At 46.5% G+C, this 24,896-nt stretch overlaps 2 protein-coding genes across 6 annotated transcripts in view; both read left to right on the forward strand.

Moving 5' to 3' along the window:
- Positions 1-24,896, forward strand: part of LOC140424909 (LIM zinc-binding domain-containing Nebulette-like) — a 524,814-nt gene that overhangs the window by 338,332 nt on the left and 161,586 nt on the right. The window lies entirely within an intron of this gene.
- The window catches only part of LOC140424908 (nebulette-like), a 124,101-nt gene that overhangs the window by 28,733 nt on the left and 70,472 nt on the right, over positions 1-24,896 (forward strand). For 2 of the 3 annotated variants that reach the window (XM_072508535.1, XM_072508536.1), the window contains 5 exons: positions 2,838-2,909; positions 3,281-3,385; positions 5,923-6,033; positions 13,419-13,529; positions 21,259-21,360. In XM_072508535.1, the coding sequence (XP_072364636.1) occupies positions 3,356-3,385; positions 5,923-6,033; positions 13,419-13,529; positions 21,259-21,360 (354 nt within the window). In that variant the 5' untranslated portion in view covers positions 2,838-2,909; positions 3,281-3,355. Of the gene's footprint in view, positions 1-930; positions 1,031-2,837; positions 2,910-3,280; positions 3,386-5,922; positions 6,034-13,418; positions 13,530-21,258; positions 21,361-24,896 lie in introns of all 3 variants that reach the window. The other variant, XM_072508534.1, reaches the window with a different exon arrangement.

Genomic DNA, 24,896 nt, shown 5'->3' on the forward strand with positions numbered 1-24,896 from the left:
ATGGCCTTCATATAATTGGAATCCTTCATCAGATGACTAACCTCTGGCCATGAAATGCAAATTGTTTATCTTATTTGATAAATGTTATGCAATAACTGACCTATGATACTTTAAAAAAAATGTAATTTAGTAGGATTTTTGTGCCAACAGGAAAAGTCCAAGCTTGAGGAAAGAAGCTGAATTGACCATGAAGGAAACAATGACAAAAGAGCAAATTCTTTATAGCTCAATGCGAAGATTTAAAAATAGCAGCATATCAACTGTTACCATGGTTGCACTAAAAGATATTGGATTGGATTTGTTTATTGTCACGTATACTACAGTTAAAAAGTATTGTTCTGCGTGCAGTTCAAACAGATCATTCCATACATGAAAAGAAAATACATAGGGCAAACATGAATACACAATGTAAATACATAGACACAGGCATCGGGTGAAGCATGCAGGAGTGTAGTACTACTCAGTAAAGAAGATGTGTGAAGAGATCAGATCAGTCCATAAAAAGGTCGTTTAGGAGTCTGGTAACAGCGGGGAAGAAGCCCACGGTGCTAAACCAGTCCCTATTTATTTTGAAAATGTTAATGCGCGTTCTCAGACTTTTGTATCTCCTGCCCAATGGAAGAAATTGGAAGAGTGAATAAAGAGTGAAAGGTCTTTGATTATACTGCCCGCTTTCCCAAGACAGCGGGAAGTGTAGACAGAGTCAACGGATGTAAGGTGGGTTCATGTGATGGACTGGGCAGTGTTAATGACTCTTTGTAGTTTCCTACAGTCTTGGGCCGAGCAGTTGCCATACCAGGCTGTGATGCAGCCCGATAGGATGCTTTCTATGGTACATCTGGTAAAAGTTGATAAGAGTCATTGTGGACATGCCAAATTTCCTTAGTTTCCTGAGAAAGTATAGGCGCTGTTGTGCTTTCTTGGTCATAGCGCGACGTGGGTGGACCAGGACAGATTGTTGGTGATGTGCACACCGAGGAATTTGAAGCTGTCAACCATCTCCACCTCGGCCCCCTTAATGAAGACAAGGGTATGTATGATACTTTGCTTCCTGAAGTCAATGACCAGCTCTTTAGTTTTGCTGACATTGAGGGAGAAATTGTTGTTGTTACACCACTCCACTAGGTTCTCTCCCTCCCTCCTGTATTCTGACTCTACGTTGTTAGCACTGGTTAGCACTGTTGTCTCACAGTGCCAAGAACCTGGGTTCAATTCCCCTTTGGGTGACTGTCAGTGTGGAGTTTGCACATTCTCCCATGTCTGCATGGGTTTCCTCCGGGTGCTCTGGTTTCCTCCCACAGTACAAAGATGTGCAGGTTAGGTGGTGTTGTAGGGATAGGGCAGGGGAGTGGACCTACGTAGGGTGCTCTTTCAGAAGGTCGGTACAGATTGGATGGGCCGAATGGCCTCTTGCACTGTAGTAATTTTATGGTTCCATGGTTAAATCCGTCATCACTATCCCTCTTCTCAAAACTTCAACACGCGATGAAGCCATCCTTGCAAACATCCATGCCACCATCAACCTCCCTTTTCTCTCCAAAGCCCTAGATTGTATTGTTGCCTCAAATCCGAACCCACCTATCCCTGAATTCCATGTTTGAATCTTCCTAACCAGGTTTCTGCCCTGCCATTGTACCAATACGGCCATTTCAGAGTCATAAATGACATCTGATGTGAATGTGACTTATCCTTCCTTGTCCTTATCATTCCTGTCTGCGACCTATGGCTTGATTGACCATTGTCTGTCCACTGTTGCTCAGATGTGTGGGACTGCCCTTGCCACTCCATTCTCATCTATCTAATAATAGCAGAGTATCAGTTGCAATAGCTTCTTTTCAGCTCCTGCGCCATTACCTATGGTGTTCCCTAAGAATCTGTCCTAGGCCCCTTCCTATTTCTCATTGACGTATTGCCCCTGCATGGCAGCATTCAAGAACACAGCAACAATTTTCACATGGACACTGATGACTCTGTGCACCATTGGTGCCTCTGCATCCGACAATGCAGAGCTTCCTCATGCCACACTGGAATGTCAGCGTAGAATTTTGTGCTCTAGCCGTGGGATGGGAATTGAACCCAGAACCTTGTGCCTCAGAGGTTATGTGATATAAACTGATATGTGTTTGGAGATCTTTGGCCCTGTTTTATATGGTTAATTGAATAAAGGAAGATTTGTTGTACACCCTTATCTTCTCTATTGAATATGAAATATTTAGTATTGATATGCAAGCTGAATATACTTGTACCATTTAATTTTGACAGGGTATTGAACGTTCTCCAGATAATAGCGACACACATTCCAAAGCAATAAAATTCCTTCATAGCCCTTCTGACTTCAAAATACTTTTACTTGATCAGCTGGGAGCGAATTTAAACTATTCAGATTTTCTCAGCACCAAATTTAATTATATTCTCAACTCTTGCAGACAGAGTTTAGGTAGGATCTGACAAATAATTGTTAAAAAAACAAAGTTATTAGCTTCAAACAGGATTTGGCGACTGGGCCATCTGTGAAGCTTTTGTGTTCACCTCTGTTGAATTCCTGAGATAAAGGCCATCAACTCATCAAGTGCTTACTAAATTAGGATGTGGTCTTAAACTATCTTCTACGTAACGGACATTGGAATAGACTACTGCAAAGCAGTTGCTGCTGCTGAAAACATTAGCTGTGCAATTGTTTTTAATTCAGTATTTTTTTAAAAATGAAGGTTCATAATTCCGTAGAAGAGGATGGAGAAGAAGAACAGGAAAAGGTTAAAAACTTCATAGTTGTTCTGTTATTTTTCAGTAACTTATCATGAAAAGCTTTTACAGCAATATTGGTTTTTCCTTCTCAGGCACTCAGTAAACCCATTGTGAAAGACTGGAGTATTGAATTTGCCCAGAAATGTAGTGATCAGATAAGTGATGTAAGTATTTTCTTTTTTAAAACAGTATTTTGTGAAATGCACACAATCAACTTTCTTATTTTGTTGCGGTGATAGTCTTCTAAACCTACAAGAAAACAGTGGGTTCTCACTTTGCATGTTGCATCACCAATGTGGTCAATTGTTTGGTGTTAAATTATTTGGATTGCTTTGAGCATTGTGTATTAAGTTCTCGTTTGGGAAAAAAAAGTCTCAGCGGCTTTATTCCGAGTGGAATGTAACAAATGGAATGGCTTGCATGGGGAAATGGACAGTGCATCTGTTAAAATGGTGACGTACTTTTAGCTTAAAAGTTTATTGACAGTGATTGTGTGGTTTTCAGTTTGTGTTACAGCCATCAATTTTCTTTTTAGGTTAAATACAAAGAAGAACATCTAAAGTCAAAGGGGAAGTATACTTTTGTGCCAGACACACCTCAACAGCAATATATGAAAAATGCATCTGTTCTTATTTCTGAGGTAAACCATATCGAATTTTATTCTTAATTGATACAGGATAATTGTTTCTGCTCTTAGATTTCTGCCGTGTCTGTACTTCAATGGATTTACGCCCGATTAAAAGAAGTGCTTGTGTGTTATGGACTGTCATGGAAGGAGTTAACAGCTCCTATTCTTCTGCTTCCAAAAACACAGCAATGTTCCCCTCAACCCTTCTGCAACGAGGTCAAATTTCTCACTGGTCTGGATGTTGTAAAAGTAACGGCCCACAAATCATTTCTTCAAATTTGAGGTGTTTTACCCATAATTGAATCAGATAAAATAAGCATTCTTTTATGAATATTGCTGCACACAGAAAGGTTTGGAAACTGCAGTCAAGTATAAGAAGTGTTGGGGACTTCCGGTGACGGCAGGCGGGAGGCAGCCGCGCGTTGGAGGGCTCCCATTCGGGAACGGCATTGTCGGGGGTTAACGCCCGGTCCTAGGGCCAGCAAAGGCAGTAAAAGTCGGGAGACAGCACAGAGGAGGGGAATGTCGAAGACCAGCAAAAAAGCGGCCGTGAAAAAAGCGGCTGAAAGTCCGTCGGGGAGTGGAAAGGTCACAGCGGGGTCAGTAAAGAAAATGGAGGCTGGAGCACCAGGGGAGGCCGCAGTGCTTACGGCTGAAGGAATAACTAAGGTGATGGCTGCGGAATTCGAAAAGCAGTTTGCGAAATGCATGGAGACGTTGAGGAAGGAGATGAGGAAGGCTTTGAGTGCGCTGGCGGAGGAGGCGATTTCCCCGGTGATGACGGCGGTGGCGAGCGCAGTGGCGGAGGTGCGAGAGCAAGGGGAGGCGCTGAAGGAAGTGGAGGTGACGTTATTGCAGCACAGTGATCAACTTGCCTCGACGGGGAAGGAAATGCGAAAGGTGATGGACATTAACAAGGATCTGCGAGGAAAAATGGAAGACCTGGAAAACAGATCCAGGCGACAGAATTTGAGGATTGTGGGGCTGCCCGAAGGAGTTGAAGGACCGAAGCCGACTGAGTATTTTGCCGCGATGCTGGCAAAACTATTGGGGGAGGGGGAGGATCCCTCCTGATATGAACTGGATCGGGCTCATTGGTCGTGGAGGCCTGTACCAAAGGCGAGTGAGCCGCCAAGGGCAGTGACTCTGTGCTTCCGTAGGTACAGTGTGAAGGAGAAGGTCCTGAGCTGGGCCAAGCAGAAGCGGGTGGTGCAGTGGGCTGGAGCTGGTATACGTGTATACCAGGACTTTACGGTGGAGCTGGCGAGGAGGCGGGCTGCCTTCAACCGGGTGAAGAGGGCACTGTACATTAGCAAGGTGCAGTGCAGCATTGTATATCCTGCGAAGCTGAGGGTGACTTATAAGCTCAGGGACTTTTATTTTGGAACGGCGGAAGCAGAGGAGGAGTTTGCGAAGGCAGAAGGACTGTGGCAGAACTGACAAATTGAGAAATGGCCATGTGCCGATGTAACCTCATGACTGTATTTTCTTCTTTTTTGTTTCACTGTGCGTGGGTGTAGGGGCTAAAGGAGCCAATGTTGTATATATTTGGACAAGGGAAGTGATGGGACTTTCACTCGAAATGAGGGCTCTTCGGGGTGTAGGTGGATATGCGGGGTTTGTGTGCTAAAAGGGGATCTCTGGGCTTTCCTAGGGCCGGGCAAGGGGGAAGGGACCCGGGCGGGGGCCTCCACGCTGGCCGGTTTGAGCCGGCCAGTGAACGGGAGTGAGGTGGGGGGAGGGGCTGCAGCCATCAGAGCCTGGCAGAACAGTGTCCGAGTGGTCTAGCCGGGGTGGAAAGTTGGGGGGAAGGAACCGAGGTTGGGAGGAGGAGTTTTACAAGAGGCAGTGGACGGGAGGAGCTGGAGACTTGGGTGGGGGGGGGGGGGGGGGGGGGGGGGAGGTGTACAACTCTTGGGTATCATGTACGGTACTCTTTCAGAGGCTGGATGACGTTGAGTGTAGGGGGGGAGGGGGAGTGGACTCTATAGGTAAATGGTGACCATGGCGGTCCCGGACTCCTTTTTCTTTTTCTCTTTTGTTTTTTGTTTCCACCGTGGGAGGGTTTGGTTTATTGGATGCATATATTGACAGGTGGGCCGTTGTTTGGGGTGGTGGGAGGATGGGATCATTGGTATTGTTAAGGGGATTGATTTTGTATTTGTTACCATTTACTGTTTGTGGGTGGTGTGTAAATCTTTGAAGGAAAATGTGAAAATGTAGAATAAAAAAAATATTTTTTAAAAAAAAGTATAAGAAGTGTTTGAAAGCAGAAAAAGCAAAAGGATTTGGTAACCAAATGAACCATTTACTTTAATGAAATTTACATGTTTCCACCCTGATTAATGAACTCCAAAAGCTTCTTGCTGTAAATGTTTGTGAAAATTCCACTATGTTGAGCAATCTTGAAAAATATAAAATGAGATTATTCACATAAGCTTGCAAAACTTTGTTTTTTTCAAAGACTTATTGGTCTCCGCTAATGTCGGCCTGGTTAAAGTATTAGACTATTTCCATTAAGGTAACAGCAGACTGTTTCTTATTTTCAGACCAAGTACAAAGAACTTGTGAAAAAAGAAAGCTCTAAGTGTTTGTATGCACAGATGCCAGCCACCATAGATACTGTATTTGCGAAAGAAGTTTCGCAGATTCAGAGTGAGGTATGATGATGCGGGCAAGTATTCTACTTGGCAGGATGTAGAGCTTGCAAGGATTTGTGCTGGGTTCTCAACTCTTTGCTGTATTTTGTAATGACTTAGATGAAGAAATAGAAAGGCACATATCCAAGTTGACAAAAGTAGATGTTGATAAGTATTATAGATGGAAGCATAAGATCACAGAGATATTGATTGATTAAATATCAAAAACAGTGGCAAATGGATTTCATCATTGGAAAATGTGATGTCATCCATTTTGGATCTAAAAAGAATAGAATGCAGTACTTCCCTAATGGTGAAAAACTAAAAACACTAGAAGGTTAAAGAAACTTGGAGATCAGGTATAGTACACAGATTGTTTCTCTATCTGTTCATGACATTTTAATAATCAAAAACCTTTACATCCAGGGGATTAGAATACAAAGGAGTTGAAGTCACACTGCACCCTACAAAGCCCTGGCTATACAATACCTGTAGTATTGTGTTCAGTTTTGGGCATCAAATGTAGGAAGGATAAACTGGCCTTGAAGTGGACTGCGGAATCGATTTACTGGATAATACCTGGCCTCCATGGTTTAAAGTATGAGGCTTGTGTTCTCTAGAATTTAGAAGTTAAGGATGTTTGGATCAAAGTTTTCAAGGTATTAAGAGGGACAAATAGAATAGATTGGGCAAAAACAAAATTAGCTGTTTGGAAAGTCTAGAATTAGGGGGAATTGCATCAATATTAGAGCCAGACCTTTCCAGGAATGAAATCGGGAAACACTTATAGATGTTTGAAACTCATGTTCGCAAATTGGCCATTGATCCTAGACCAATTATTAATTTTTAAAGTAAGATTGATAGATTTTTATTAACAAAAGGTATTAAGGGATATGGGGCTAAGCTGGGTATATGGAGTTAGGTCACAGTTTAGACATGATCTCGGCGAGTAGCAGACCGAATTGAAGGTTTAAATGGCCTATTCCTATTACTATGTACCATGCTGAAGTGAGGAAATTAATAATGAACAGTATAATAAATTGGTCTTACCACTCTGAAGAGGCATTTAATAAGACAATCAAATGTCCTTCAATGATTACGTAGCAGTAACTTTGAAGCTGATATGATGCCATAACCTAGTAAACGCTATTAAATTTTGCATTGAGTTCAATACATTGAGGAACTCGCTGCCTCCAAGCTATCCAGGAATGACCGGAAAATACAAGAGAGTGCTGGCTCAAGGATTAACATGTGATAGATAGTAAGATCACTTTGAGCAGCAGTAGCGAATTATGGCACAGCAAGTGGATTAGCAGATCAAATATAAACATAGCTTTGCTACTGATGAACTTTCCTGGGAGTTTGAGATCAGTAGCCTGCAGAAACGGTTGCATAACAGTAATTTTGTCATCATTCCAGCAGGCAACGACTACTATACTGAACAATTTAGAAAAGAATGGCCATTTTAAACTTTGCTTGGTATTTTTGATGTTGTTACAAATCTTGGACAGGATTCTCCGCATGGTGATGCCAGAAGCGAGAATCGCGATCACGCAAAATGGAAAAAAATACATTTGCGCCCGCCGCTGATTCCAAAGCCATGCTCCGCCCCTCGCTGGCAGCAATATCAAGGTTTGCCCCGCGCCAGTGAGTCCATGCAAAACCGTCATATGCATAAATTTCAATATCATTAGCGGCTTGGACACTTCATGCTCCATCCCTCCATTACACGCTCCACCCCCCGGCTCCAGGCCCTCCAGAAGACGTCTGCCAAGGGCAGAAAAGGCTACAGAGCACGGAAAGCAGCAGGCTGCTTCCACCTCCGATATGCATCCTGGGTACACACCTCGAGGGAGGATCACTGGTGTGGGGCAGCATGGGGGGCACTATCTGTTGCTAGGGAGAATGGAAAATTCAAATGTCCACAATTAAAACATGTTACATCTGATACATGTGAAGCCTCTGTCACATTAATCTTCACAGCGGGCCTGCCTGCACGCCCATCCTCTGTTGCCCTTTGTTCCCCCTGCACCCCTGCTCACAGTTGTCCAAGATCATATGCTCCTGATGCAGACCGTGTTCAGAGGATGGGTGTGAGCACGCTGCCAGCAGAAAGACAGGAGTCCAACTTTGGCATGATGAGGAGCACTTGTATGTTAATCTGCTGACAGTGCTGACACAGGCCCTTCATCCTGGGGTGATGTTACGCAGACCTTTGCAGGATGGAACAGGGTAGTCGGGATAGGGTGGGAGGTGGTCTGTGGGAGAATTGGGAAATGGCCGGGGAAGGAAGGAGGGAAATGGGTGGAAAGGAGGGGGATGTGGGAAGGAGGAGGATGTGGGAAGGAAGAATTGGGCTGTGTAGAGGGATTGGGGGAGGAGGGATTGGATGAGAAGGAGGGGAATGGGGGGACGGGGGATTGGAAGGGGTGTAGAGGGATTTTGAGGGTAGGAGGTAGGCTGACAGACAAAGCCTCATCCAATGAGTATCGGGTGAGGGTGAGGGCCTCCCTGGTTCTCCGGACATGCCAGACCCTTGCTGCGGCCTTTACTCCATCCTCCGGCTCCTCTTGCGGGTCCTCCCTGGGTTCGTCCTCCATCCCCACCTGGTCCGCCTCCTCCTGTCCCTCAGATGAGGCCGTTGTCACCCCGCTGCTGTGCTAGGTTGTGGAGGACATAGCAGGCCACCACAAAGTAGGAGACCCTCTGGGGGGTGTACCGCAGTGTACAACCAGAGCCGTCCAGGCATTTTGAACAGTCCGTGCACCACTCAATGATAGCACGGGTGGCAACATCAGCCATGTTATATCAGGTCTCCGCAGTGGTCTCCAGCTTCCGCACTGGCGCCATTAACCAGAACCTTCATGTTAACCGTAAGAGAATCTTGAACCAAGACTCCTAAGTCCCTTTGTGCTTCAGATTTCTAAAGCCTTTCCCCATTTAGAAAATAGTCTATGCCTCTATTTTTCCTACCAAAATGCATAACCGTACACATTTACACATTGTATTCCAACTGCCACTTCTTTGCCCACTCTTTGCCCAGCCTGTACAAGTCCTTTTGCAGTCTTCCCACTTCCTCAATAGTACCTGCCCCTCTACATATCTTTGTATCATCTGCAAACTTAGCAACAATGCCCTCAGTTCCTTCTTCCAGATTATTAATGTATGTCGTGAATAGTTGTGGTCCCAACACTGACGCCTGCGAAACACCACTAGTCACCGTCTGCCGTCCTGAAAAAGACCCCTTTACTCTTTGCCTGCTGCCAGTCAGCCAACCCTCGATCCATGCCAGTACCTTGTCCATAACACCATGGGCTCTTATGTTTTTTAGCAGCCTCCTGTATGGCACCTTGTCAAAGGCCTTCTGGAAATCTAAATTGATCACATCCACTTGCTCTCCTTTGTCCAACTTCCTTGATACACCCTCAAAGAATTCTAACCATTGTGATTTCTCGCTGGGGAACTGGTTAATTCCCGGGAGGCCGTTGCCTTCAACTTCAATCTCACTAATGATGTGGAAATGAATGCAAGTGAGGACTATGATATGCTCGCCATATTTTGGCATGATCTGGAACTCCCCATCGGGAGTGAGCCGGTTAGATAGCAAACTGATTTGTGCCTGATGTAAATCTCGATTTTGGCCTTTCTTGCTATTTAACTGGCACGCCCAAATGCGTGCCCAGACGCAACAGACCCTAGTCTTGCAAATGGAGAATTCCGGCCCTGTAGTTCGTAGGATTGCTATGAACAGAATGTCTTGTGGCATAGTGATATCATCCCTACCTCTGAGCTAGAAGCTCTGGGTTCGAGTCCCACATTGAGACTTATTAGCCATGGAATAACTTGGCCACACAGGTTGATTATCGGCATGTGAACATAAAAATTAGGATGTGGAGATGCCGGCGTTGGACTGGGGTGAGCACAGTAAGAAGTCTTACCACACCAGGTTAAAGTCCCAACAGGTTTGTTTCTAATCACTAGCTTTCGGAGCACTGCTCCTCCCTCAGGTGAATGAAGAGGTAGGTTCCAGAAACATATATAAAGACAAAGTCAAAGATGCAAGACAATGCTTTGAATGTGAGCATTTGCAGGTAATTAAGTCTTTACAGATCCACGGAGAGGGGTAATCCCAGGTTAAAGAGGTGTGAATTGTCTCAAGCCAGGACAGTTGGTAGGATTTTGCAAGCCCAGGCCAGATGGTGGGGGGTGAATGTAATGCGACATGAATCCAAGGTCCCGGTTGAGGCCGTACTCGTGTGTGCAGAACTTGGCTATAAATTTCTGTTTGGCGATTGTGCGTCGTTTAAGTTCCTCCCTCCCTTTACCTCCTGATACATAATTATTTCTAGATTCCAGGATAGATTTGTATCTTCTGTAATGAGAACAGATGCAAAATATCTGTTCAATTCATCTGTCATTTCCAAATTTTCCATTATTAATTCCCCAAATACACCATAGAGGATAAATGCGCAACCTGATAATCCTTCTAATATGCCTATGGCAGGCAGTAAGAGTGGGAGAGTCACCTTGTCTCCAGAACCTGCAGAAGGCAATGGAAACTAACTGCAGTACCTTGTCAAGCATAACCTTGGAGCACCACATAGATGTCCATAACAGTGCCCTCTTAGGGTGTAATATTTGAAGATAAAAGAGATTGTTATGTTTTGAGACTGTTTCTTTAGTTTAGGGTAAAATTAAAGTATAAAGGGAGTCATGTAATTTTGCTCGGGAGGCTTGATTTTTAAAGATTAAAGGAGGGCCCAGGTTCTGTAACTGGGAAGAAGGTGTAAGATATTCACACCTAGATCATAGAATTTACAGTGCAGAAGGAGGCCATTCGGCCCGTCGAGTCTGCACCGGCTCTTGGAAAGAGCACCCTACCCAAGGTCAACACCCCCACCCTATCCCCATAACCCAGTAACTCCACCCAACACTAAGGGCAATTTTGGACACTAAGAGCAATTTATCATGGCCAATCCACCTAACCTGCACATCTTTGGACTGTGGGAGGAAACCGGAGCACCCGGAGGAAACCCACACACACACGGGGAGGATGTGCAGACTCCACACAGACAGTGACCCAAGCCGGAATCGAACCTGGGACCCAGGAGCTGTGAAGCAATTGTGCTATCCACAATGCTACCGTGCTGCACCTGTAAACAATAATCAGAAGAACTGCACTGATGGTGGATAGACTGGTAATCTCCAGGTCTCGCAGGGTGATGTTTGGAATGTCAGATCTTATAGACATTCTTACTTTGTCCGGAACTTTCCAGCTGTCACGCCAGCGGAATCAATTGGTCCTGCCAATGTGCACCATCGCCACGGGTTCCTTGGCGACGAGGGGTGCATTCAATGGGAAACCCCAGTCACAACTGTGGGACCAGAAGACCAATGGTGAGCCATCCACACCACCATGAAACACGTGGCAGGTTGTGTGGAAATTCCCGCCGGTGCCTTTTTACTTCAAAGATAGAATGGAGTTGGAGGATAGCTAATTAGCTGTTGTTCTACCTGGATACAAGGCTCATGTGATGTATATTTCCATGAATGTCGGTTTTGAGAGGGGAAGAACCCAGTGGGAACCATCATAGAATCAGGTTATAGGTTTTTCAAAGATATAAATGAATCTGACCTAGACAGATCAGGCTGCAAGAATCTGAGCGAGAAAGACAATAGAGAGATAGAGGCAACCCACGCAGAATGTGATTCAATTGACTAGATTTATGAGAATTTCATCAGTTTTGGCTAGAGGGAGGAATTTCCAGGTTAACCCTGACCATGAAAGTCAGTTCAGGGATTAGAAATCATCTGACTGGAAAAGGAAGCAAGTCATTGGAAAAGGGAAAAGAAAGAAAACCATTGGGAGCTGAGAGTAGCTTTGTACTGGTTCCTGGAGAGTGAAATGTCCTCTTAAGGGGCAGAGTAAATATAACCATAGAAGAGAATTTTTGGTTATTTAAAAAATTAAACTTTGGATCTTCTTTGTAGTTTAGAGTACAAGTTTCCTACTGAATATTATTTGTACAATGTTTTTATTTTGTTTATTATGGTAAAAGTCTTAGAGCTTGAAATCTTGTGTGATCCTTCCAGTCATTTACTGGAAATTTAAATATCCTTTGATGTGTCGTAACAATGTGCAGCATGAGTTTATTTTGATTAGATGCTGTTATAGAGTCCGTTGTTAGTCTTGTATTTGTCCATTTAATGTCCATGATAATTTTCTCTGCAAGTTGCTGGAAGTGCAAGATAAAGTCTTGAGTGAGCAGGGCAAGGGACTACAGATTGCCTTAAACAATCAGGACATTAAAATCAAAAGATTTGAAACCGCGAGTTCAGAAACAGTTAGCATGGTGAAATCCATGTAAAGACAGGCACAGCAATAGAAATAAAGAATGGGATTGAAAGATTGGACCAAGTGAATGAGGCACATGCATCAAGACATGGAGGTGCTGACTAGAATTGCCTCCATTCTCAGACTGAAATGCAGATTTGGGGCTGGATTCTCCACTCCCCCAGCCACATGTTACCCGGCTGTGTGCCGTTCGCTGGCAGTGGAATTCTATCCTCATGCTGCTTGTCAATCGGATTTCCATCCCTCGCGTTTTCACCATTGCCCTGCCAGGTGGCAGTTCTTGGGTATCTGATAGGGAGTGGAAGGCGAAACAAAAGGTGCATGCTTACCATATGCAGCTTTTAAACAAAAGAGATTGAGGGATGAGGGAGAAAGGGTGTGTGAGAATGAGGATTAGGTATGAGGATATTTTGATCTTTGATTTCAGCCCTGCCATTTCTTCAGTGATGTTGACCACCATAGAGCTAAGATATGACTCCATGTCTCTCCCCCACTTGTAACTTCCTGCTGCCACCAGTTATGCTCCACTTTGTCCTACTTTGCATTAACCATGACAGCTATCTGTTCCCATTGTCTTCAGAGTTTGTCTGGAGGGCTTCCTGGCACTCTTAAGGTGCAAGGCTGCTTTATGCCTTGCAGACTTACTTTTAATGGTGCTAACCTTGCATGTCTTTATCCTCCTGCTGAGGTATGCAGCCACTCAGCAGTGCATTTAGCGTCTGCAATTATCCTGTAAATCCACAGGCAACATAGAGTTTGTGCGCCTCCTGCATGAGAAAGAACTGGTGCAGTTTAATTGGTCATTTGTATAAGATTTTGGAGGCTATCCAATATTGAACCTGTTTTAAATTACAGTATAATTGTATCATTTTGCAATCCAATTTTGTTCGTTATTTTACTCCATTGCAAAACAAAATCTTCTCAACTCTGCTACATTCTGAATGTGATTTAAAGTGCATGCAATCCAAAATGGGAAAAAAGGAAAGGCATTTTAAAGTATTTTATCCCTGTCTCGACTCAATTGAGGTGCCTATTTTTCTTATTTTCTTAGAAACGATATAAGCAAAAATACGATGCAGAGAAAGGAAAATCAAATTATTGCATCATGAAAGAACTGCCGGATGTTAAATATGCGATGGAAGTCAATAAACATCAAAGTGATGTAAGTGAATATCTGCATTTTGTTCATACATGTGTTTAGGTATTATTTTGGCAGAAGAACTGGGACTGGATTCTCCGTTTTGGAGACTAAGTCCCCATGCCGGCGTGAAAACGGTGGTCTTTTAGGCCAGGAAAACTGGCACAAAACGGCCGTATTCCCCGTTTTGCTGGGGGCTAGCAGGGAGACAGCGTGGAGCTCGCAACTCTAGCTGCTGATACGGCCCAGAGCATTTCCGGGTCCGTGGCTACCCATGTACACAGTGGAGGCCTGCAACGGCCGAGCCGTGCTTCATGGCGGACTCAGCCCGCGGACGCGGACCACAAAAGTAAAGCCTCCCTTCAGCCACTCGCGCGCCCTGGACCGCCCGCCCACAGTGCCCCCAGCCCAAAATGAAGCCTCCCCAGCTTGGGATTTGGCCCTCCCCCGACAGTGGCGGCGCCGGACTGAGTCCGCTGCCACCACGCGAGGTTCCCAGACGGTGTGAGCACACATATGCCACGCCATCGGGAACTCGGCGGGTCGGGTCGGAGCAATGGCTTGAGGCCGTGGATAATCGTCGCGGCATACTCTTAGAATATGCCGGTTTTCAGGGGGTGGATAATATAAAAACCGGCACCTCTCCCCATATAGGCATCAAAACGGATTCTCCGCCCACTGTGTTTTGCCGCGTGTCCCCCCCACGCTCGCAGTGTAGAGAAACACCCCGCTATTTAATGTGCCCGGGTTAGGTAAGGGGTCTCAGTGGGGAACGCATAGGCAAGACTGCACATAGCCTTGTTTTCTGCACTGAGGAGCTCCATTCACTGGAACTCTTCAACGTAGCGAGAGATCGGGACGCCATTTTAAAATGGTGCCCCGATCTCTCGACCCCCGACGCAGTCCCTGACCCCTAGATGGAACGGCACTCGTGGGGGTCTCCCATGGGATTGGAGGCCCCAGGTGCAAACCCTCTGGGCAGGGTGGTACTCTGGCACTACTGGTGCCACCTGGGTGCCAGCCTGGCACTGCCGAGGCATCCATGTGGCACTGCCAGGGTGCCAGGCTGACATTGCCACGGTAGCATTGCTTGCAGTGACCGTGCAGTGGGTACCCTGCATGGGCGAGGGGGGCAGGGGAGCCCTTTACAGTGAGTTGGGGCTGGGGGTGGAGTGCCTCGTGTGTCGCGTCGGAGGCTCGAGAGATCGAGATGCCATTTAAAAATGGTGGGCGTGATTCTCTCAGCCCACGCTGGGACGGAGTATCGCCGGGCTGGGCGTGAATAGCGCAACACCAGTCTGCTGATTCTCCGGAGCCATTGGCGCAGCGCCGGTTGGGAGCGATTCTCCAACCGGGAAGGGTCGAGCAGCCGCAAAAAAAATCCAAGTCCCGCCGGCGCCGTCCACGTGTGGTCTTCCCCGGCGGGACCTCAGCGTGACCCCGAGGGGGGGCCTCCGCTGTGTCCTGGCCCGCGATCAGGGCCTACCGATCGGCGGGCTGGGGGCCTCTTTTGCTCCGCGCCGGCCCCTGTAGCCCTACGCATGCTGCGTCGGGGCAGGCGCGGAGAAGGGAGCCACCACACATGCGCGCAACTTTGCCGGTCGCAGTACGCGTGTACGCATTTGCGCCGGCCGCATCACGCATGCGCAGACCCGCGGCACCCATTTGACACCTGCATCGGCAGCTGGGGCGGCTTGGGTCACTCCAGTGCCATGCTGGCCCCCTGTAGGGCCTGGAATAGCTGCTCCTGAGGGCATGCTGACGCCGTCCTGAAACGCGTCGGCGTTTACGACGGTGTCAATCCTGCCCGGTGTCCCGATGCCTCCCTGCACTGAGAGGTTTCGGCGAGCAGGACATCTCAGTGCAGGAAACGGGACTAAGTGCGGCCTCGGCGGCACGATCCCCACTGAGGCCCCGTACCTAACCAGAGTCAGGTTAGATAGCGTTGTGTTTCTCGGTGCCGCGAGCGTTGGGAAATAGGAGGCTAGTCGCGCTCTCTATGGGACATAGTTCCCATTTGGTTAAATCGCGCCCCATGTTTTTAATGTGAACCTAAAACTCTGATACAATTTGAAACACCTCAATGTAGCTATCGACATATATATATTCAACAAATCTGAATATAAGTTTTATTTATTAGAATATATGTACTGTCCTACTTCATCCTTTCAAGTTCCAATCGCATTAGACTTTTGTAAGATAAAATAATATCATCAGGTTAAGTTGGCTATGAAAATGGATAAAGAACAATCCAGAGTAAGAATAATTAAATGGGGGGAAGCCAACTTCAATGAGGTAAGAATGGATCTGGGACAAATAAACTGGAGTCAAAGATTGGCAGAAAAAATAGTATCTGAAGAGTGGGCTACCTTAAAGGAGAGGTATTTCTGCCACAATGAAGATATTCCTTCAACAGAAAGAGGGAGGGCAAACAAATCCAGAGCTCCCTCGTTGATATAAGAGATCAAAATTAAGAAGAAGAAAAACAGTGGGCAGGATTCTCTGGCCGTGCCTGCCCGGCGACTGGAGAATCCCGCCTGAGGTCAATGGACTTTTCCATTGTCCGCATCTTACCAGTGACGATCTTGTGGCGGGCGGGACGGAAGAATCCAGCCCCGTGTCGATTACAGATGTCAGGTGGATTATACAACAGAGAACCAGGCTGAATATAGAAGGTTCAGAGAGCAGGTGAAAAGTAAGAGAAGTGAGGAGGGAATATGAAACGAGCCAACATGAAAGCGACTCCAAAAGGGTGGACTTTTCCTCTCCCGCAAGTGACGGTCATTGTGGCGAGCAGGATGGGAAAATTTGGACAGAGGTCAAAAGTCAATTAACTTTTGTCTAGTATTCAAATTTTCCCACCCCGCCCCCAATGATGCTCCGCTACTGGCGGAATCGGAAAATCCCGGCCTAAATCTTCGATAGGCTTAAATGTAATGAAAGGGTGGTAAAAGAAGATATGCTGATTAGAGATAAAATAGGGGATTTACACATGGAAGCAGAGGGCATAGCTAAGGTAATAAATGAATACTTTGCACCTGTCATTAAAAAGGAAGAAGATTCGAGTACAATAGATGGGTCGTTTTTTGTACAGTGTGTGCAGGAGGGTTTCCTGAAACAATATGTTGACAGGCCAACAAGAGGCGAGGCCACGTTGGATTTGGTTTTGGGTAATGAACCAGGCCAGGTGTTGGATTTGGAGGTAGGAGAGCACTTTGGGGACAGTGACCACAATTCGGTGACGTTTACGTTAATGATGGAAAGGGATAAGTATACACCGCAGGGCAAGAGGTATAGCTGGGGGAAGGGCAATTATGATGCCATTAGACGTGACTTGGGGGGGATAAGGTGGAGAAGTAGGCTGCAAGTGTTGGGCACACTGGATAAGTGGGGCTTGTTCAAGGATCAGCTACTGCGTGTTCTTGATAAGTATGTACCGGTCAGACAGGGAGGAAGGCGTCGAGCGAGGGAACCGTGGTTTACCAGGGAAGTGGAATCTCTTGTTAAGAGGAAGAAGAAGGCCTATGTGAAGATGAAGTGTGAAGTTTCGGTTGGGGCGATGGATAGTTACAAGGTAGCGAGGAAGGATCTAAAGAGAGAGCTAAGACGAGCAAGGAGGGGACATGAGAAGTATTTGGCAGGAAGGATCAAGGAAAACCCAAAAGCTTTCTATAGGTATGTCAGGAATAAGCGAATGACTAGGGAAAGAGTAGGACCAGTCAAGGACAGGGATGGGAAATTGTGTGTGGAGTCTGAAGAGATAGGCGAGATACTAAATGAATATTTTTCGTCAGTATTCACTCAGGAAAAAGATAATGTTGTGGAGGAGAATGCTGAACCCCAGGCTAATAGAATAGATGGCATTGAGGTACGTAGGGAAGAGGTGTTGGCAATTCTGGACAGGCTGAAAATAGATAAGTCCCCTGGACCTGATGGGATTTATCCTAGGATTCTATGGGAGGCCAGGGAAGAGATTGCTGGACCTTTGGCTTTGATTTTTATGTCATCATTGGCTACAGGAATAGTGCCAGAGGACTGGAGGACAGCAAATGTGGTCCCTTTGTTCAAAAAGGGGAGCAGAGACAACCCCGGCAACTATAGACCGGTGAGCCTCACGTCTGTAGTGGGTAAAGTCTTGGAGGGGATTATAAGAGACAAGATTTATAATCATCTAGATAGGAATAATATGATCAGGGATAGTCAGCATGGCTTTGTGAGGGGTAGGTCATGCCTCACAAACCTTATTGAGTTCTTTGGGAAGGTGACTGAACAGGTAGACGAGGGTAGAGCAGTTGATGTGGTGTATATGGATTTCAGCAAAGCGTTTGATAAGGTTCCCCACGGTAGGCTATTGCAAAAAATACGGAGGCTGGGGATTGAGGGTGATTTAGAGATGTGGATCAGAAATTGGCTAGCTGAAAGAAGACAGAGGGTGGTGGTTGATGGGAAATGTTCAGAATGGAGTTCAGTCACAAGTGGAGTACCACAAGGATCTGTTCTGGGGCCGTTGCTGTTTGTCATTTTTATCAATGACCTAGAGGAAGGCGCAGAAGGGTGGGTGAGTAAATTTGCAGACGATACTAAAGTCGGTGGTGTTGTCGATAGTGTGGAAGGATGTAGCAGGTTACAGAGGGATATAGATAAGCTGCAGAGCTGGGCTGAGAGGTGGCAAATGGAGTTTAATGTAGAGAAGTGTGAGGTGATTCACTTTGGAAGGAATAACAGGAATGCGGAATATTTGGCTAATGGTAAAGTTCTTGAAAGTGTGGCTGAGCAGAGGGATCTAGGTGTCCATGTACATAGATCCCTGAAAGTTGCCACCCAGGTTGATAGGGTTGTGAAGAAGGCCTATGGAGTGTTGGCCTTTATTGGTAGAGGGATTGAGTTCCGGAGTCGGGAGGTCATGTTGCAGCTGTACAGAACTCTGGTCCGGCCGCATTTGGAGTATTGCGTACAGTTCTGGTCACCGCATTATAGGAAGGACGTGGAGGCTTTGGAGCGGGTGCAGAGGAGATTTACCAGGATGTTGCCTGGTATGGAGGGAAAATCTTATGAGGAAAGGCTGACGGACTTGAGGTTGTTTTCGTTGGAGAGAAGAAGGTTAAGAGGAGACTTAATAGAGGCATACAAAATGATCAGGGGGTTGGATAGGGTGGACAGTGAGAGCCTTCTCCCGCGGATGGATATGGCTGGCACGAGGGGACATAACTTTAAACTGAGGGGTAATAGATATAGGACAGAGGTCAGAGGTAGGTTCTTTACGCAAAGAGTAGTGAGGCCGTGGAATGCCCTACCTGCAACAGTAGTGAACTCGCCAACATTGAGGGCATTTAAAAGTTTATTGGATAAACATATGGATGATAATGGCATAGTGTAGGTTAGATGGCTTTTGTTTCGGTGCAACATCGTGGGCCGAAGGGCCTGTACTGCGCTGTATTGTTCTATGTTCTATGCTAACCAGGCCATGGTGTAAGAGGTTGTAAATCAGACATGAGTGGTTTTAAATTGAAAAGGAGGAGGTATCGGATAGACTGTCTGTACTTAACGTTGTTGAGGCACCAGGGCCAGATGAGTTGCATAAAGGTACGAAATGGTGTGCGGAGGTACTGGCTATAATTTTTTAACCTTCCTTAGACTCGGGTGGTGCCAAAGGATTGGAGAATTCCAAACATCACACTCTTTTTCAAAAACGGTTACAAAGATAAGGGGTGAAATTCTCCGGTCTCGGCGCGATGTCCGCAGACTGGCGACCAAAAGGGCGCAAATCATTCGGGCATCGCGCCGCCCCAAAGGTGCGGAATGCTCCGCATCTTGGGGGGCCGAGCCCCGACCTTAAGGGGCTAGGCCCGCGCCGGACGAATTTCCGCCCCGCCAGCTGGCGGAAAAGGCCTTTGGTGCCCCACCAGCTGGCACGGAAATTACATCTCCGGGCGGCACATGCGCGGGAGCATTAGCGGCCGCTGACGGCATTCCCGCGCATGCGCAGTGGAGGCAGTCTCATCCGCCTCCGCCATGGTGGAGACCGTGGCGAAGGCGGAAGGAAAAGAGTGCCCCCACGGCACAGGCCCGCCCGCGGATCGGTGAGCCCCGATCGCGGGCCAGGCCACCGTGGGGGTCCCCCCCGGGGCCAGACCGCCCCGCGCCCCCCCCCAGGACCCCGGAGCCCGCCCGCGTCGCCTTGTCCCGCCGGTAAGGTAGGTGGTTTAATCTACGCCGGCGGGACAGGCATTTTAGCAGCGGGACTTCGGCCCATCCGGGCCGGAGAATCGCCGGGGGGGGCGGGGGGGGGGGCCGCCAACTGCCGCGGCGCGATTCCCGCCCCCGCCGAATCTCCGGTGCCGGCGGGGGGGGTCAGAGAATCTCGCCCAAGATCAGCAACTGCAAGCTTGTTAGTTTAATGCTGATGATGTGGAAAGTTATAGAAACAATGATTCAGGACAAAATTAATAGTCACATGGTCAAATGCGGATTAATCAAGGAAGGGCAACATGGATTTGTTATGGGAAAATTGTGTTTAACTAGCTTGCTGGAGTTCTTTGAAGAAGTAACTAAGAGATTAGATGAAGGTGTACATGGATTTCCAAAAGGCATTTGATACAGCGTTGAACAACAGACTTGTGAGCAAAGTTACAGCTCATGGAATAAAAGGGATAGTAGCACCATGGATACGGAATTGGCTGAGTGGCAGGAAACAGAGTAGTGGATAATGGATGTCTTTCGGGCCGGAGGAAAGTTTGTGGTGGAGTTTCATTTTGGACCCTGTTTTTGTGATATATAGTAATGATCTAGACCTTGGTGTACAGGGCACAATTTCAAAATTTGTGGATGATATGAAACTTGGAAGCATTGTGAACTGTGAGGAGGATAATGTAGAACTACAAAAGGGCATTGACAAAGTTGGTGAAATGGGTGGACAGGTGGCAGATTAAATCAATGCAGAGAAATGTGAAATAATTAATTTTGGTAGGAAGAATATGGAGGGAAGATACAAAATAAATGGTATAATTCTAAAGGAGGTGCAGGAGCAGAGGAACCTGAGTGTACACATGCATAAATCACTCAAGGTGACAGGACATGCTGAGAGCACAGTTAATAAACTACAACATTCTAGGCTTTATTAATAGGGAATAGATTACAAGAGCATAGAGGTTATGTTGATGTTGTCTGAGACATTAGTTCGGCCTCAGCTGGAGCATTGCATCTAGTTCAGGATGCTGCACTTTAGGAAGGATGTGAAGCATTAGAGAGAATGCAGAAAAGATTAACAAGAATGGCTCTATTGAGGAAGAATTTTGGTTGTGAAGGTGGATTGGAAAAGTTAGGACTGTTTTCCTTGTAGAAGAAAAGACAGAGAGGAGATTTGATGGAAGTATTCATAATCGTGAGGGGTCTGGATAGAGTAGATGGGGAGAAACTGTTTCACCTCATGAAAGGATCAAGAATAAGAGAGCACAGATTTGAGCTAATTGGTAAAGATAGATGTGAGAAAAAACAGCAAGTGGTTAAGATCTAGACTGCACTGCCTGAGAACATGGTGGAGGCAGGTTGAATCGAGGCATTCAAAACTGTTAGCTGACGGAGAAGAATGTGCAGCGTTACAGGGAGATGCAAGAGAATGACACGTAATGAATTACTCATTCAGAGAGCTGGTCCAAACACGGTGGGCCGAATGGCCTCCTGTGCTGTAATAATTCTATGATTCTGCGATTTTGGTGTACATAAAATGGGTAATCATTTTCTTTTTTTTGAATAGGTATTATACAAGAAAGATGCACAAGGTATGCACAGTTACACGGAAATTATCGATAGACCTGACATCAAAAAGGCAATGCAAACCACCAAGCTGGTTAGCAATGTAAGCAATTATTTTTGAACAGTACTCAAACTTGTTCTTATTTAACTTTACCATTTATTTCTAGTGAGCATGTTTATTTGGTTTGAAGAATTGAGAGGCAGGGAAAATTGGTTGCGAACATTTGTAACTAAGAAGGACAACATCCTGAAAGACGTGCTTGTTAGGTGAATTGGACATTCTGAATTCTCCCTCCATGAGCCCAAACAGGCGCTGGAGAGTGGCAACTATGGGATTTTCACAGTAACTTCATTGCAGTGTTAATGTAAGACTACTTGTGACACTAATAAAGATTTAAAAAGATTAGTGGAATGTTGAGCTTTTATAAGATTTTCATTTAGAGTTTTCTTGCCATACCATTGTCGCAGATCTGAGGCAGCATTGCAGACAGTATAAGGTATTATACCTTACCACATGAGCATCCTTGGGATTTCCTCTTATGCTGTCTGTACATATATTAATGGACTGGATTCTCTGCCACCAGCGGAGTTCCTGATACGGTGGAGAATCAAGCGTCGGGGGAAAAAGCGGGATTGGTGCCCTTTATGATGCTTTGCTCCCCCACTGGCATTGGCATCGACTCATTTGGATCCTATTAACAGGCTGGACACCAGATTCTCCTTGCCTCCATGATTCTCTGGCCCTCTGGGCCGGAATTCACATGAGCATGGACCGGTACAAGTATTTACCAGTGTGGCCTGACGCTGTTGACCTGTAGGTCAAAAGAGTAGGTATTTAATGTAGGTGCCCCAAAGCTGATCAGAGGGCAGCAGCCCCCAGACCTTGCCTGCTGTAAAACTAACAGCAACGATTATAAACATCTAGGAGTTAAGTGCTTTCCCTTCCTCTTTACCTCAGAGAAGGCACTTAACTGCTTTTGATATGGTCATTGAGTTGTCAATTATAACTATATATTCATAAACATTGCGGTTAGTTTCACAGTAGGCTACTTGAGATCCATTCAAATGTGAAGGGAAATGAAAATACACCATCAAGCTGTCAATTACAGCCTACTGAAAGCTATTTCTGTTTGAAGTGACTAGAAGCCTTGCAGATCAAGGGATTTGGGCGGGGGTGGGGGGGTTAAGGCCTTTTGATGTGGTGTTCACTTTTATGAAGTTATAGCTGCTGCGGTCAAGACATCTGCCTGAGGCTGCAGGTGTGAGAGGTAGGTGAGTGAAAAAGCAACAATTTTTTTTCACTGTTTGTGCCTCGGCTTCTCTTTAGCTTGGAGACAGGGGTGACTGATGGGGGAATGGAGTCTCTTGATTGAGAGGGGCCTCTTTATTGGGGTGTGGGCTCTATTATGGGGGGTCTCTGTAATGGGAGTCTCAGTTTTGGGAGATCTCTGTTATCGGGTGGACTCTGTTATTGTGGGGGTGGTCTCTGTTATTGGGGTGTATATTGTAGGAGGGTGGCTCTGTCGTAAGGGGCTTATATGTTATGGGGGGTTTTCTGTTGGGGATTCTCTGTTATGGGGGGTTCTCCGTTATGGAGGGGGTTCTCCATTACGGTAGGGCAGGGGTTCTCCGTTATGGGGGGGGTGTTCCCTTATGGGAGGAGGCTCCGTTATGGGGGGGGGTTCATAGAATCATAGAACCCCCCATAACCAAAATGGGAGGGGGTTCTTCGATATGGGGGGGTTCCTTTCATATGGGGTGGGTTCTCTGTTATTGGGAGGGTTCTCAGGTGGGGCGGTCGGTGGCAGGGGGTGGGTTCAGGTTGGGTCACCCTCATGCGTGCTGTGGTTTGGGGGATGACCCAGCAATTCCTGTGGTGTGGAGGCGGATGATGTCCCTACTTGTCATGGGGTAGGGGCGGGGGGGGATGCAGGATGTCCGTTGCGGCGGGAAAGGGGGCCCAACTGCCTGACTTCGGTATCGGGCCGCCCGCTCAAAATGGCAGCCTGATAGCGTGATTAGCCATGGAATCCCTTGCGATCTCCACCATGCATAAATTTGCATGACAAACGACAGTGAATTGCTTCTGGGTGCTGCTTCTAGCGTCAGTGCAAACCAGAAGATATTCAGCTCGAGTGAAAGAACATAGGACGGGATTCTCCGTTGCTCGCGCCGATATCGTAATCGTCGATCGGGTGGAGAATCGACTCCGACGCCCAAATCGGGAACGGTGCCAGTTTGACGCCAGTCAGCCATGTTCCGCCCCCTCGGAAATGCCGCAAACGCGTGGCAACCGCGATGGTGCATCATCAGCAGGACCTCTTGCGATGCTCCGCCCTCGATGGGCCGAGTTCCCGACGGCATGGAACACGTGTGGTCTCAGCAGTCGGGACCCCGGCATGGCGGCTGTGGACCGTGTCCAGTGCCAAAATGGGATTTGTGCCGGGGGTGGGGGGCTTCTGCGAGGGCTGGGGGGACTGGTGGGGGCGTGGCCAGTGAGTGGCCAGGGGCTGGCCTGTGGGGCCGCGGATGGTGGGTCGGGTCCGCGCACGGCTGGCACCATGTTGTTCGGCGCGTTCGCTGCAGATCGGACACCTCCCGCGAATTCTCCGTTCGAGTCGGTGCTTAGCCACTGAAAAGGAGAATCCAGCCCATAGTCTCCCAAACAGAGAATCCTGCCCAATATATTTTGATAGCAGCATATTAATTTCCTGTACCTATGAAAAATTAAGTTGTAATTTCTGACAGGAAATTATCTTTCTCTATTAAAAAAAACACCAAACGTTTTGAACAACTCAGGCTGCTGGTCGATATTAATTTATTTGGTCCCACATTAGGACAGAATGTGTATAATGTATTAATATGTGGGCTTTAAACTCAGTAGTGCGGGTGAGGGGTAAAGTTTGGGAAGTTGTAATGAATTAAATAGAGAAGACCAGGCAAGGGAGCAAGGTAGGAGGAAGGGAAATGTGTGGTAGGAATGGACTAACCTAAGAGTGAACGAGCAGATAAAGCTCAAACTTAAAAAATATTAAAAAGATGGAACTAAAGTCTTTGTATCTGAATGCGTGCAGATGAATTGACAGCACAAATAGAAATAAATACGTATGATCTTAGAGCCATTAAAGAGACATGGCTGCAGGATTACAAGGACTAGGACCTAAATATTCAATGGTAAATGACATATAGGAAATACAGGAAGCTAGGAGAAGGTGGGGGTATAGCTCTCTTATTGAAGGATAACACAGACTGTTGACCTTAGTTCTGGAGCTCAAAACGTGGGACCAGTTTGGGTAATAGTAAAGGTAAGAAATAGGTAAGGAGAGAAAAAGTAAAGGGAAAGAGTCACTTATGAGTGTTTCATAGACCCCTGAACAGTAACTGCACTGTAGGACAGATATACAGGACCAAATAATGGGGGGGGTGGGGTGGTGAGAAAGATTTGGTGATAGTCATAGGTGTTTTTAGTCTACATATAGGTTGGACAAATCAGATTTGCAAAGGTAGCCTAGATGATGAATTTGTAATGTTTTTGGGACAGTTTCTTAAAGCAGCATGTTCTAGAGCCAACCTCTGAGAGACTAAAACTAGGGGACACAGTTTGAAAATAAGGGGGTATCCCATTTAAGACCGAGATGT

Source organism: Scyliorhinus torazame, chromosome 6, assembly GCF_047496885.1.
Source record: "Scyliorhinus torazame isolate Kashiwa2021f chromosome 6, sScyTor2.1, whole genome shotgun sequence".
NCBI classification, from domain to species: Eukaryota; Metazoa; Chordata; class Chondrichthyes; order Carcharhiniformes; family Scyliorhinidae; genus Scyliorhinus; species Scyliorhinus torazame.